The 14,759-nt window shown below is 42.2% G+C and overlaps 1 protein-coding gene across 1 annotated transcript in view; it reads right to left on the bottom strand.

Annotated features, from left to right (window-relative positions):
- The window catches only part of dcc (DCC netrin 1 receptor), a 1,038,091-nt gene that overhangs the window by 36,317 nt on the left and 987,015 nt on the right, over positions 1-14,759 (bottom strand). The window contains exons 23-24 of the mRNA XM_078421445.1: positions 8,644-8,806; positions 5,229-5,458 (exon numbers count right to left, since the gene is read on the bottom strand). Coding sequence (XP_078277571.1) covers positions 5,229-5,458; positions 8,644-8,806 — 393 coding nt within the window. The remainder of the gene's footprint in view (positions 1-5,228; positions 5,459-8,643; positions 8,807-14,759) is intronic.

Raw genomic sequence — 14,759 nt, 5'->3', positions numbered from 1 at the left:
TACATCTAGGCTTGTAACAAATCATCCAGGATAAAATGATATATTTATTAAAATTTGCATGGATTTGCTGTTCGTTACCGTGACCTGTTCTACAACTCAACATTTCTTCTCCTTAGTCAGTTCCAAGGAATTAGGATGATTTGCTAGTTATGAAAGTGGAAAGTGCTTGTAATTGATTTAATTTGTAGTGGGATGACGCTTGATTCCAGTAAACGCATGGGTTTGATGGAGTGAGCTCTTGGTCCAATGGTAAGGAGGTGTGAGACCAAAGCGTGCGTGTGTATGTGTGTGCGTGTGCACACATACACAACTTCTATGTGTTGTATGTGTAGATGTGTATGCATGTGCATTTCAGTATCTGTGTCCATGCGTGAGCCGCAACTTCTGCACCATTGTGGCACATTCCTGTGTTATCAAACCTCAGGCCTTCCCTCTACACCATCACTTGCACAGGTTACTGATTGTGGATGACCAGCCATGATCACAATGAATGGCGGTGTTGGCTCAAAGGGCCAAATGGCCTCCTCCTGCACCTATTCTCTATGTTTCTATGTTTCTAATGTGCATAACGATGATGTGATGGAATACAGGAAGGAGGCAGAGAACTTAGTAATGTGGAGTCAGGACAAGAACCTTTCCTTCAATGTCCACAAGACAAAGGAGCTAGTTATTGACCTCAGGGAGCATGGTAGAATACATGCCTCAATCAGCATCAATGGTGCTGAAGTGGAAATGGTTGAGTGCTTCGAGTTCCTTTATATTAATATTAATATGTGTCGTGGAGGAACCACATTGAAGTGACAGCTAAGATGGCACACCAAGGCTTCCACTTCCTCAGGAAACTGAGGTGTTTCGGTGTGTCTCCAATGACTCTTACAAACTTCTACAGATGCACCATACAAAGCATACTGTCAGGTTACATCACAGCTTGGCTTGGGGACAATTCTGCCCAACCATAAGAGAGTTATGGATGTAGCCCAGTCTACACACAGGCTAGATTCACCACCATTGACTCCATCTACACTTCACACTGCCTCCAGAATGCAGCCAACATAATCAAAGATGACCTACCCTGGTCATTCCTTTGTCTCCCCATTCCCAACGGGTAGAAGATACAGAGGCTTGAGAGCACCCACTATCAGACTTAAGAATAGTTTCTTCCCCTCTGGTAGGGTAAGGTAGGGTACTGTCCAATTCACCTCTATCCCATTGCAGACTTTGGACTTTGTCTCTGGAACTGGTGCGCTACAATGCTGAGAACTATATACTCTGTATCTTCCCCTTTGTTCTACTTGAATTTAACTTGATTGTACTTACTGTATGTACAGCATGATGTAATCTAATTGGATAGCATGAAAACCTAATCTTTTCACTATATCTTGGTACACGTGACAATAATAAACAAACTTATCCTGTTCAGGCAGAAGTATTCTTGCTATTTCTACCTTACTCTTTTTTGGACAGCACACAAAACAAAGCTTTTCACTATACACCAGTAAATGTGACAGTAATAAATCTAAACATAAACAAGTTCAGTGAAGTATTACGCAGCATTGATAAATACTAATTACCAGCATGGTTATTATCATATCATATCATATATATACAGCGCGGAAACAGGCCTTTTCGGCCCACCAAGTCCGCGCCGCCCAGCGATCCCCGCACATTAACACTATCCTACACACACTAGGGACAATTTGTTTACATTTACCCAGTCAAATTAACCTACATACCCGTACGTCTTTGGAAAATGGGAAAGGGCCAAAATACTTCATCATCTTGCTTCACTTTATCCTGGCCTAAAATGTGTTTGAAGGGCTCTAACTTGCCCTCACTTCATTAGTTTGTTGATTAATGGGAGAACTTGGAGGGAGTTGATCAGAATGTGAGGAGATTTTAAGTGTTTGTGTTATTTAGTGGGAAAGTCATTAGGTCATGCAGCATGGAAACTGGCCCCTCAGCCTGACTTTCCCACACCGACCAAGTGGCCCCATCTCCAACAGTCCCACCTACCTTTGTTCTGTCCATATCCTAAACCTTTCCCATGTATGTACGTGTCCAAATGTATTTTAAGTGTTGTGATAGACCCGCCTCAACCACCTCCTCTGGCAGTTTGTTCCATATACTCATCACCCTTTGTGTGAAAATGTTACCTCCCAGGTTCTTACTATAACTTTCCCCTCACAACTTAAACCTATGTCCTCTGCTACTTGATTCTACTCTGGGCAAAAGATTCGGTGTGATTACCCTATCTATACCTTATCTATTCAATTTAGTACCATTTTAAGTGAAGTGTTAGTGTCAGAATATTGTAAATGAGTAGTTGATGGTCAGTATGGACTTGGTCATAGAGTGATACAGTGAAGAAACAGACCCTTCAGCCCAACTTGCCCACACCGGCCAACATGTCCCAGCTACATTAGTCCCTCCTGCGTTTGGTCCATATCCCTCCAAACCTGTCCTATCCATGTACCTTTCTAACTGTGCATCTGCCCGATCTATTTCTCTCATGATTTTATACACCTCTATCAGATCATCCCTCATCCTCCTGCGCTCCAAGGAATAGAGACACAGCCTACTCAATCTCTGCCTATAGCTCACACCCTCCAGTCCTGGAAACATCCTCGTAAATCTTCTCTGAACCCTTTCAAGCTTGACAATATCTTTCCTATAACATGGTGCCCAGAACTGAACACAATATTCTAAATGTGGTCTCACCAATGTCTTATAGAACTGCAACATGACCTCCCAACTTCTATACTCGATACTCTGACTGATGAAGGCCAATGTGCCAAAAGCCTTTTTGACCACCTTATCTACCTGCGACTCGACCTTGATGGAACCATGCACCTGAACTCCTAGATCCCTCTGCCCTACAACACTCCTCAGAGGTCTACCATTCACTGTGTCGGTCCTGTCCTTGTTAGATGTCTTAAAATGCAACACCTCACATTTCTCTGTATTAAATTCCATCAACCATTCCTCAGCCTACCTGGCCAATCGATCCAGATGCTGCTGCAATTGTTCACAACCATCTTCACTATCTGCAGAACCACCCACTTTTATATCATCAGCAAGCTTGCGAATCTTGCCCTGTATGTTCTCATCCAAATCAATGATGTAGATGACAAACAGTAACGGGCCCAACACCACTAGTCACAGGTCTCCAGTCCGAGAAGCATCACCATCTGCTTCCTTCCAGCAGGAACCCAATTTTCTATTCATTCAGCATTCTCTCCTTGGATCCCATGAGATCTAACCTTCCAGAGCAGCCTACCATGTGGAACCTTGTCGAATGCCTTACTGAAATCCATGTATACAACATCGACAGCTCTGCCCTCATCGACCGTTTTGGACAAGTCTTAAAAAAAATCAATCAGATTTGTGAGACATGACCTCCCACATACAAAACCATGCTGACTATCCCTAATCAGCCCTTGCCCGTCCAAATGCCTGTATAACCTATCCCTCAGAATACTCTTTAGTAACTTTCCAACTACAGATGTTAAGCTCACCGGCCTATAGTTCCCAGCATTTTCCCTGCAGCCCTTCTTGAAAAGAAGCACAACATTTGCCACCCTTCAGTCTTCCGGCACCTCTCCTGTAATTTCCTTTCTGGTTTCCCACAATGTCCTCGGATATATCTGATCAGTCCCTGGAGATTTGTCTACCTTCATGCATGACGGTACCTTCAGTACTTCTTTGATGGTAGCATTGACTGTACTCAAGACACTTCCATTGCCTGCCCCAAGTTCCTCTGTCCTACTGTCTTTCTCTTTAGAGGAATACAGAGGAGAAATACTTATGAGGACCTTTCCCATCTCCTGTGGCTCTACGCAGAGGTGACCGCTTTGATTCCTGAGACGTCCCACTTTCTCTCTGGTTACCCTTGTCCCCCTTATGTATTTATAAAATCTTTTGGGATTGTCCTTAATGCTACCCACCAGAGCTATCTCCCGGTCCATTTTTTGCTCTTCTGATCTCCTTTTTCAGTTTACTCCTCAGTTCCCGAAACTCCTCCAGGGATGCACTTGATCCCAGCTGCCTTTTCCTGTCCCATGCATCCTTCTTGTTTTTGACCAATGCCTCAATTTCTCTCGTCAGCAAAGCTTCCTTACGTTTGCCTGCCTTGCCCTTCACTCTAACGGGGACGTACATACCCTTGGTGGGTTGAAGTGTTTTGTGCTGCATGTCTCTATGACACTATGATTATTATTATAAAGCTGAAAATTTATTGTTCTGACTGTCAGTAAACTTACCGCAAAAACTACAAGATTTATATAATAAAGATTACCCTTTCCGATATATGTGGGTAAGAGGGAAAAGGTTGGAAAGCATATGAAATAACCTCTCAATTAAAAGCTACATTTCATCTCCTGCTATCAATACAACCTGCCGCCTTATCACTGGATGTCTTAGACCAACATCAACTGATAGACTATACATACTATCTGGTATAGCGCCCCCAGAGATTCGTCGCAGTGCAGCAAGCAGTAGAGAATGCCATCGCCAGACCACAGATGTATGACATCCCCTATTCAGCCATGAACCCGCAAAGAGACGGCTAAAGGCCAGGAAAAGCTTCCTCAACGAAGTTGAACCAAATGCTGAAGCTGAAGGTACTAGAGTTGCATTATGGGAAGAGAGACTATCCAATCTCCCATCAAAGACATCCATGTCCATAAGTGCCAAAGAACTTCCTTCTGGGGGCGAATCAAGCTGGGCTGAATGTAAATGCCTCCACAGACTGAGAGCTGGTACTGGTCATTGTAAAGTGACTCTCAAGAAGTGGGGTTATATAGACACTGAAGACGTCATCTGCTTATGTGGCACTGAACCACAAACTATGGAGCACCCATTGAGATGTCCTCTATTGGAGCACGAATGCAAAGCTGAGGACCTCGCGAGACCAATGATATTGCTAAGAGTTGTGTTCAATTTTGGCTGAAACACAATGGCTAACATGTGTGGACACGATAAGAAGGAGATCTCAAGTTAGTTTGTCTAGTTCAATATTTCTGCTTATGATTCGTACATGATATTTAATTGCTGACTTCACTGGATGATGTATTGGGCCTGAAAGAGATAAAACATTTTAGAATGCAAGGAATTCATACAAACCTCCCAGTTGATGAAGTTCCAGGCTGAGTTTTTGGTTTGTTAACATTGGCATGATTCGGCACATGATGAAGATTTGGTTCTTGTATAATCCATTCACTTGGGCTTACCTGAATGGGAGCCACTTTTACTGGTGAGCTGGTTCTCTGAGTGGCTGTGGCTGACAGGGGTTATATCCTGACAGCTTTGCTGCCTGGGTGAATCTCTCACCGATGGATCAGGGCCTGAGGGCTTCTCAATATTTTTCATCTCCATTTCTTCATGATGTATCCAGAGGTCTGGAGGTCTCAAGTCCTTTTGGCTCCCCTTTCGCTTGCCACCACTGTGCGCTGCACGTTTTCTGTGTTGGGGAAAAGAACCAATTGAGGAATAATTAAATGGGAAGAAATGATGCACTTGAGTCATAGATTGATAGAGAGATATATAGGGATACAGGTGCTTTGGCTGATTTAGTCTGCATTGACCATAGACCACCTAATTTACACTAATTCTGCATTAATCCCTAATCGTATTCTCCCTACTTCCTCATCAAACTCTCCCAGATTCGACCACTAGCCTACACATTGAGGGCACTTTAGCGTGGCCAATTAACCCACCAAAGCGTCTTTGGGACGATTGAGGAAGCCAGAGCATCCGGAGGAAACCCATGCAAAGACTGGAGAAAGACACAAAATGCTGGCGTAACTCAGCGGGTCAGGCAGCATCTCCGGAGAAAAGGAACAGGTGACGTTTCGGGTCGAAACCCTTCTTCGCCTCTTTTTCCAGAGATGCTGCCTGACCCGCCGAGTTACTCCAGCATTCTGCATCTGTCCTCGGTGTAAACCAGCATCTGCAGTTCCTTCCTACGCAGAGACAGAAGAATGTGCAAACTCCACACAGACAGGACCTGAGGTCAGGATTCAACCCAGGTCTCCTGCTCTATGAGACAGAGTTGCATCACTCTGATGCCTCATCAATGCTCGCTGATTTAAAAATGAATCATGGCATAAATTAATGCTCCAAATGTTCTGTATATTTGAAGGGAAGAATTTACACAACATCATCTACAGGGCACGTTAGCATTATGCACTTGCCTGGATGAATGCAGTTTCAAAAATAAGTAAGAAGCTTCTCATCTTCCAGATCAAGGTAGCCTACTTGAGCAGCACCCCAACCACCAAGCAAATATTCACTACTTCTGCTGCTGATGCACTACAGCAGCAACTGATTCAGTGCAGCAGCAGTATATACCATTTACAGAATGCATCTGCCGAGCCTGCTCATACAGCACCTCCTAAACTTGCAATCCGATGCACCCACAAGGCCAACTACGACAGATGCAAGGCAGTGCCACCACTTACTAGGTTTCTTCGAAGCGACATGCCATACACTCGTGGAAATACATCCTTCTTCAGCACTGGATCACATTGTTGGAGAATGCTACCTAATAGCATTGTCGGAACTCCTTCACTAGGACCATCTGTAAGACTAATGGCTCAAGGACAATTATAGCCTTGGCCAGGCCAGTCTTTCTAGCCTTCTGCAGTTTTACAAGCCTCTGAGATTTTTGCAATGTTTTAGGTCATCTACTCTAACATGTTCTCAAATAAGACAGTGTCAAATTATGTTTTATAATCCTCTTGTGAAGCAGAATGTGACATTTTAATAAATTACATGCCCTGTACGAATGAAGGTCGTTTAATTAAGCACCAAGCAGTGCACTAACCCATTTGGCAATTCAGAAATCTGCACATAACTGTTATATTAGCTTCCTTCCTGTTAGTGGTGATATCAAGATGACTGCCTCCCATAGAATATCTTCACTGATTATACTCTAAGATATAAATATCTCCCATCACTGAGGTAAATAATATAATAGGTCCCTTAATGCAACAAATAATTTAAAATTTAAAATGCCATGGAAACTACTATCAATGTTATAGGAACAATAAGCAACACTAGTCTTATATTTTTACCGTCAATCAAATGTATAAACTGAATTCCTGGAACAATGAATTGTCATCTGAGAATATTGTACATATTTTGGCAATTGTAAATATAGTTTTCAGATTTCCAGACAGATATAATACTGAGATAGAATTATTTTCCATCTGCTTTTTCTCATACCCACAAATTGATAGATCGGAAAATGTTATAAGGTACATTTGCAACTGTGAAGCGAATCCATTGGTAAATAAGATCTCATTATCCAGAAGGCTGAACTAATAATCCAGAAAAATGAATTCAAATCGTACTGTGGCAGATGAGCAATTTGAATTCAGTTAATTAAATAATCTGGAATTAAAAATAAACCCTTAATGAAGGGTAACCACAAAACTGCTGGAATATTGTCGAAAAAATGACTTGGGTTGTTAATGTCCTTCAGAAGGAAATCTGCCTTGAATATAGACACAAAATGCTGGAGTAACTCAGAGGGTCAGACAGCATCCCTGGATAAAAGGAATAGGTGATGTTTCAGGTCGAGACTCTTTTTTAGACCGCACTTATACCTTGTCTGTTCTCTGTTTAACTGCAGATCCAAAAAAGTGTGCTGAATGTAGCTATCCTCTGAAGTGATGGCAAACCATCCACTCCTGTCAGAACTGCTACTTTGCAGTAGCAGCTCAAGAAGGTGTCTAATCGCCATCTTCCCAAGGGCATTTGGAGATTAGCAAGAAATACTGAACTTGCCAGTAATGCTGACATTCCAAAAATATAGGAAAATGAATTACTTTGAATAAAACCTGATGAGAAGTTATAATGGATATGAGGCTCACTTTTAAATGCAATATTCCTTCACTTCTGGTTTAACCATTAGCTCTTTTTCACCTAAAAGTACATGTAAAAAGAATGTTGAAAAAAATTGGTAATCTCAGTCAGAGTGTCACACTGTTTTGTTTTCCTATGGGAAAGGTGCTAATTCATGCTGAAGGGATGTTTTACTGAGTTTGGCATTAAAGCATAATGTTACACTCACATTGAAGGAGGTTTGCTCTTCAACAGACCATAGTCTGCTTAATCTTACATCACTGTGAATTGGAAATAAAGAGTCCCCCACCCCAACCCAACTGACATCCCTCCCTTTGATGAATAACATTAGTCTTGTGTCCTATGGTACAGAAAATGTCCTATTTGTCAGGCATTGCTAAACAGTCTTCAGAGATAATCATCACCTTTTTTCTCCAGACTTCACTCCAGATCCCTGAGCCTATGAAGCTGCAAACAAATTATGTTCAGATGCAAAGATGTGCAACATGGTGGCAGAGCGAGATGGGGGTAGGGGATGGTGGAAGGGTCTAGGATAGAACCTCAGCAATGGAAAAGAGCAGAAGAGCTGAATGGCTAAGGTCTATGATATTAAATTCTACATGGTGAATGAAATGAGTTACATTAGCTTAAGCCAGAGACTCGAGCTTGGATCTCTTGGATTTCAATTTCTCAGTTACTCACCAGGTGACTTTCTTCAAATGTTATCACAGCAAAATAACTATTAACATAATAAAATAAGAACCGGGCATCAAAGCAGTTAATAAAACCCAAACATACTTCCTCTGCTGTGCGGAAGATCGACGGGTGCAAATCATAGCGACAACAATGATCACCACCACCATAATTGCACCGATGGACACCACGATGATCACCAGTAGATTACTATTCTTTTGAGGTGTCGCATTGCCATGGGGAGGATGCATTTGACCAATTGGAGGCTCTGGAAGAAAAGTAATAACAAAATATTAGTTCACATACATAGGAACGGTCCCAAAAGAATAAAGTGAGGACATCGCAAAAAATGTTCTTATTTTCTTCATGGATATGTCAATTCCACTGGGGGAAACAATACCATTAGTGTCAATTGAATGACGAGTTCTGGTGGAGACTTAGTAAAGAATGGTAATAATGGAATGAAATAGCTTCCTCCCCAAGCTTAATACTTTTGTTTCAATATGTTTTATGCAATCGCAATAACAATACTTAATTTTATTTGCATTATTACCAGTGTCCAGAACAATGTTACATCTTTTATTGTCCAAAAATAATCGGAACGTTATGTAAAACAATAACGTTAATCTATAAGATGGTGAATAAAAGGGAAATTCTTGAGCATTAATATTTTATTATGCAGCTCCTATTGTTCACATTGTGCACCGGTTTTCTTTTCAGTTCTGTCTTCTTTTCCTACTGCCTTTCTGTATTCTCTTTACAGAATTTTTGAGCATTGCCCACTGGGGAACAACAGAGAAGCTTTTATAAAAGGTTCTCTGCTTCAACATGAAAACCAGATACGATACAATACGATAAAGCTTTATCCATCAATTGGTCTGCCAACAGTCACAACACACAAGGTACACAAAAACTTGAAATTAAAAGTGAAAACAAAAAGAAAAAGACAAGCGACTGTTGTCTGGCTGGCATGTGCACAGTGCGTTCACCGGAACAAAAGAACAAACAAACATAGACTTATCCCCCTGGGCAGAGGATTCTAAACTAGAGTGCCCCCTCCCCTCCCCCATACAGCATGGAAACAGGCCCTTCGGTCCACCAAGATCGCACCGACCAGAGATCCCCGCACATCAACACAATCCAACACTCACTAGGGACCATTTACATTTATCCCAAGCCAATTAACCTACAAACCTGTACGTCTTTGGAGCGTGGAAGGAAACCAAAGATATAAGAGAAAACCCACGCAGGTCACGGGGAGAACATACAAACTCCATACAGACATGCACCGATAGTCAGGATCAAACCCAGGTCTATGGCGCTGTAAGGCAGCAACTCTACCGCTGCACCACCGTGCCAGACTCAGGTGATTCTGATGATCAACCTTGCATTAACCCATAAATGTGCAACAATGAATGAGTTAGAGCGAATGCTTGCAGCCCTCTGCCTCACTTCCCACACAACCTCCTGAAAGTGGCCTCTATCTTCTGCATCAGTGAGAAACCCCTGATGGTTTTACTCCCCGATGCAGATACACTCCCCTCAGAGCTTGGATTTGCTCTGGGGAGGAAATCTGTACAAATCCACAGGCACCCAGTCACTTTAGATGCTCTACATCTTTCTAGTTAGTGCTTGGTTTGGGCAAAAGAGCGTAAGCGAGGAAGCTTCCACTGGTATTAGCAACTCTCTGGTAACCTCCTCATCAACAATCTGCACGGTTGCCCATTGAGTTTAGTGACAATACATCTCAGTTCACAGAGTCTGAAGAAGGGTCTCAACCCGAAACGTCACCCATTCCTTCTCTCCTGAGATGCTGCCTGACCTGCTGAGTTACTCCAGCATTTTGTGATACCTTCGATTTGTACCAGCATCTGCAGTTACTTTCCTACACTCTCAGTTCACAGACATGCACACCTAGTTTTGTTTTCAAATATATACATTTGGATGTCATAACTGAGGCAGATCTATCACTGAAAACATTCTAGAATCTTATAATTGCTTCAAGACCTGCTATTGAGGGCGTGCAGCGTAGGTTTACTAGGTTAATTCCCAGAATGGCGGGACTGTCATATGTTGAAAGACTGGAGTGACTGGGCTTGTATAGAAGGATGAGAGGGGATGTTGGGGGAGTCCAGAACCAGGGGCCACAGTTTAAGAATAAGGGGTAGGCCATTTAGAACAGCGATGAGGAAAAACTTTTTCAGTCAGAGAGTTGTGAATCTGTGGAATTCTCTGCCTCAGAGGGCAGTGGAGGCCAACTCTCTGAATACATTCAAGAGAGAGCTAGATAGATCTCTTAAAGATAGCGGAGTCAGGGGGTACTGGGAGAGGGCAGGAACGGGGTACTGATTGAGAATGATCAGCCATGATCACATTGAATGGCGGTGCTGGCTCGAAGGGCCTACTCCTGCACCTATTGTCTATTGTCTATAATATTTGTCAGAAAACATGACATTCCCCATATTTAATGGGGTGTATGGTACCCAAGCAGAATATGAGATGCAGAGGCAGCTGATAACCCAGCAGTATGAACACTGAATTCTCCAAGTTTAGGTAACTAACTTACAAGAAGCCGCCTTCTCCCTCCTCTTTCTCCCCCAAGATTCTCTTTCCCTCCCCCTCCCACATTCCTCCCCTGAACCCTTGCTGATCTTGCACAGGTTTCTCTACTCTCTCTCCCTTCCACTCCACCTGCACCCTTCCAATGGCTAGGATAGTAGAGTTTTAGAGGGATATGGGCTAAATGCAGGCAGGTGGGACAAGCGTAGGTGGGACATGTTGGTCGGTGTGGACAGGTTTTGCTGAAGGGCCTCTTTCCACACTGTATGACTCTATGTCTCCACGTTTATCCATGACTACAAACTTTGCAACTTTTCTATTCTCGAGCTTCACAATGTATAATCCTTTATCCTTTCTTGGCTCACACTTGTCTTTTCATCTCTGCCCTTTGTCCAACAATCAGCCTATCAAAGGCCTCACCTGTGTTCAAATAGAACTAATGTGAATGGGTGATTGATGGTCAGCATGGACTCAATAAGCTAAGGGACATGTTTCTTGGCTGCATTTCTAAACTAAAAACAAAACTTAGCAAGACTGAAAGCTGCACAAAAATGTCAAAACTGAAACTGATATTATTTTCTAACAGCGAATCAATGTTAAATCATGAAAATTGGTAAATAGTGGGTACAGCAAGTGAAAAGATGTGTCGCAATAGAGATGGGTTGGAAATTTGAGCGGAGAAATGGCAGATGGAGTTTAATCGAAACAAGTGTTTGAAGGTACATGTTGGGAAGACAAAGCAAGAGGAAAGTACAGATAGTTCTATGATAACGTAATAGTTGCATTCCTAAGAAACCTTGCGTTGTAAAAAAATCAACGTTTATAAAAAACAACATTTATTAGAAAAGTATTGTCAATGGGCGAAAGAAGGTCAGAGAGTGGAAAGTATCAGAATCTCACTCACAAAGTTAATTTTCTGACATGATTAAAAAAAATAAAGATCTTTTCAATAGCGATGTCTATTTTATTAGTGCATGTTCTTTGCTGTATGTTCTTTGCTTAACATAGTACTATTGCACATTTTTCTCGAACATCAGAGGTCGAGGGAAGACTTGATAATAGTATACAAAACTATGAGAGGCAAAGATAGGGTAGATAGTTAGAATCGTTCTCTCGGGGTGGACATGTCCAACATGAGAGAGTGTAGCTATAAGGTGAGAGGGGGAGTGTGGGTGTTTGTTTTTACACAGAGGGCGGTGGAGTCCTGGAACGCATTGCCAGGGAGGGTGATGGAGGCAATAGTGGCATTTAAGAGGTTTTTGGAAATACAATGAATAGAGGGATATGGATCATGTTCAAGCAGATGAGATCAGTTCAGCTAAGCATCGTTCAGCTTAAAACAGTGTGGGCTTTCCTGCACTGTACTGTTCTATGTTTTATGTTGAATTTCAACAGAGGTAATTGCCCATCAATTTCAATGACCACCCTTTTTAAAGAAAGATGTTTTCTTAAGAGGTGTGTCTTATTACTGCATGCAAATCACATGGAAACAGTCTTTTTTCCCTTGACTATTTTTCCTAAAGCAGCTATTCTTTTCTGCTTGTCAATCTCTGAAGTTATTTAATTCCTGACTAAGTCATGTTATAACCAATTAACCCCATGTAATATGTGGTATTCCCTAATCCACCACTTGCGTTATATCCAATACGTGTTATAGACACACACGTTAGTGCAGAACTACCAGTGTTCAGCAATTAGCAGGGCTCTTGGGAGCATTGATGTACAAAAGAGATCTTGGGATCCAAGTCCATAGCTCCCAGAAAGTGGCAACACTTCTCCCTTATCCCCTTTGGCTGGACAGCCTGGGTTTTATTGGAAGTAGACTGACAAGGTTCAAGGGGCCAACCAATATCAGCTAATTGGACTCAGATTTTGTTAACAGAGTCATAGAGTGATGCAGTGTGGAAACAGGCCCTTTGGCCCAACTTGCCCACACCGGCCAACATGTCCCACCTGCCTGCTCTTGGCCCATATCCCTCAAAACTTGTCCTATCCATGTATCTGTCTAACTGTTTCTTAAACATTGGGATAGTCCCAGTTCTCTTTTGCACATCAACGAATTGGATATATTGCAAGTGGTGGATTAGGGAATACCACTCGCATTGCATGGGCTAAATTGGATATAAAATGATGCTGAGGATTGACCTCTCCTGGCCTGTCAGCCAGTCGAAGGGATCAGAACAACATCCAAGGGAGAAGGCACTGTCTCACTACTTATGGAGCATTGTGTGCAATTCAGTCGCTACACTTGAGAAAGGAAGTGAAGGGTTTGGAAAGGCTACAGAAGAGGTTCGCCATGAAGCTAACTTGATTGGAATACCTTAGCTGGAAAGAGAGATTGGAGAAACTTGGATTGTTTTTGCTGAAGTGCTGAAAGGAGATCAATAGAAGTATATAAAATTATGCAAGGCATGTATAGGGTAGATATAGTATTTTTTTTCCCAAGATGGGAATGTCAAAGACTCAGAGTGAGAGAGGTGAAGTTTAAAGGAGATGCGCAAGGTGAATTTATTTTGCACTGAGAGCAATGGGTGCCTGGAATGTACAACCAGGGATGATGGTAGAAGCAAATATTATAGTAATGCATAGTTTAGTTTAGTGTATTGTCACATGTATCGAGGTACAGTGAAAAGCTTTTGTTGCTATGCTAACCAGTCAGCAGAAAGACAATATATGAATAATGTTTAGTGCAACGCAAAGGCAGCAAAGTCCGATCAAGGATAGTCCGAGGGTCATTAAAGAGGTATATAGGAGTTTAGCACTGCTCTCTGGTTGTGGTAGGATGATTCAGTTGCCTGATAACAGCTAGGAAGAAACTGTCCCTGAATCTGCTGGTGTACGTTTTCACACTTCAATACCTTTTGCCTGATGGGAGAGGGGAGAAGAGGGAGTGGCCAGGGTGCGACACATCCTTGCTTATGCTGCTGGCCTTGCCGAGGCAGTGTGAGGCGTAAATGGAGTCAATGGAAGGGAGGTTGGTTTGTGTGATGGCCTGGGCTGCGTCCACAATTTGCTGCAATTTCGTTTGGATGGAGACCTTCGGGGGTCATTTAGACAAATGAACAGGAAGGGAAGAGAGACATTTGGACCATTTGCAGACAAATATGATTAGTTTAGATTAGCACAATGGTCACTGCCGACATGTGTCATTGGTCATTGTGCCAAATGGCCTGTGATGTACTGTAATGCTTAGTGTTATTGTAAATATAGAGGTGGCACAATTTAGGCGTGCACGGCTGGATTTTACGTTGTAACATAGTCGCAAGAAGTCCCCAAATCATTATAATTATGGATGTGCGACCTTAGATTCATGTCATAACAGGAGAATTGCCTGAGAGTGATTGTAAATCTAAAATGATATCTTAAATTCAGCTAAGTGAACCATTTATCTGTGAAGGCAGCAGATTCTAGAAAACAAATTATGAAAATGGTCAGTCAGGAAGAAACAAACCAGGCTGTCAGGCTAGAACAATGTCACATAACATAGATGTGTGAACATTTCATTTGAAATTTATGTACTTTGAACTATTCAGAAGAGGCAGCCAACAATTTCTCCAAGAACCCATGCATCATACAGCCTGCCTGACGCTGTTTTTCTTCACAACACTCCATATCCCAATGCTACAAAAAGCATATGAGGTATCCAGGTAAATATCAAATTG

Source organism: Rhinoraja longicauda, chromosome 1 (assembly GCF_053455715.1).
Source record: "Rhinoraja longicauda isolate Sanriku21f chromosome 1, sRhiLon1.1, whole genome shotgun sequence".
NCBI lineage: Eukaryota > Metazoa > Chordata > Chondrichthyes > Rajiformes > Arhynchobatidae > Rhinoraja > Rhinoraja longicauda.
The sequence above is the reverse complement of the archived record's forward strand: the minus strand, read 5'-3'. Positions and strand labels throughout refer to the sequence as shown.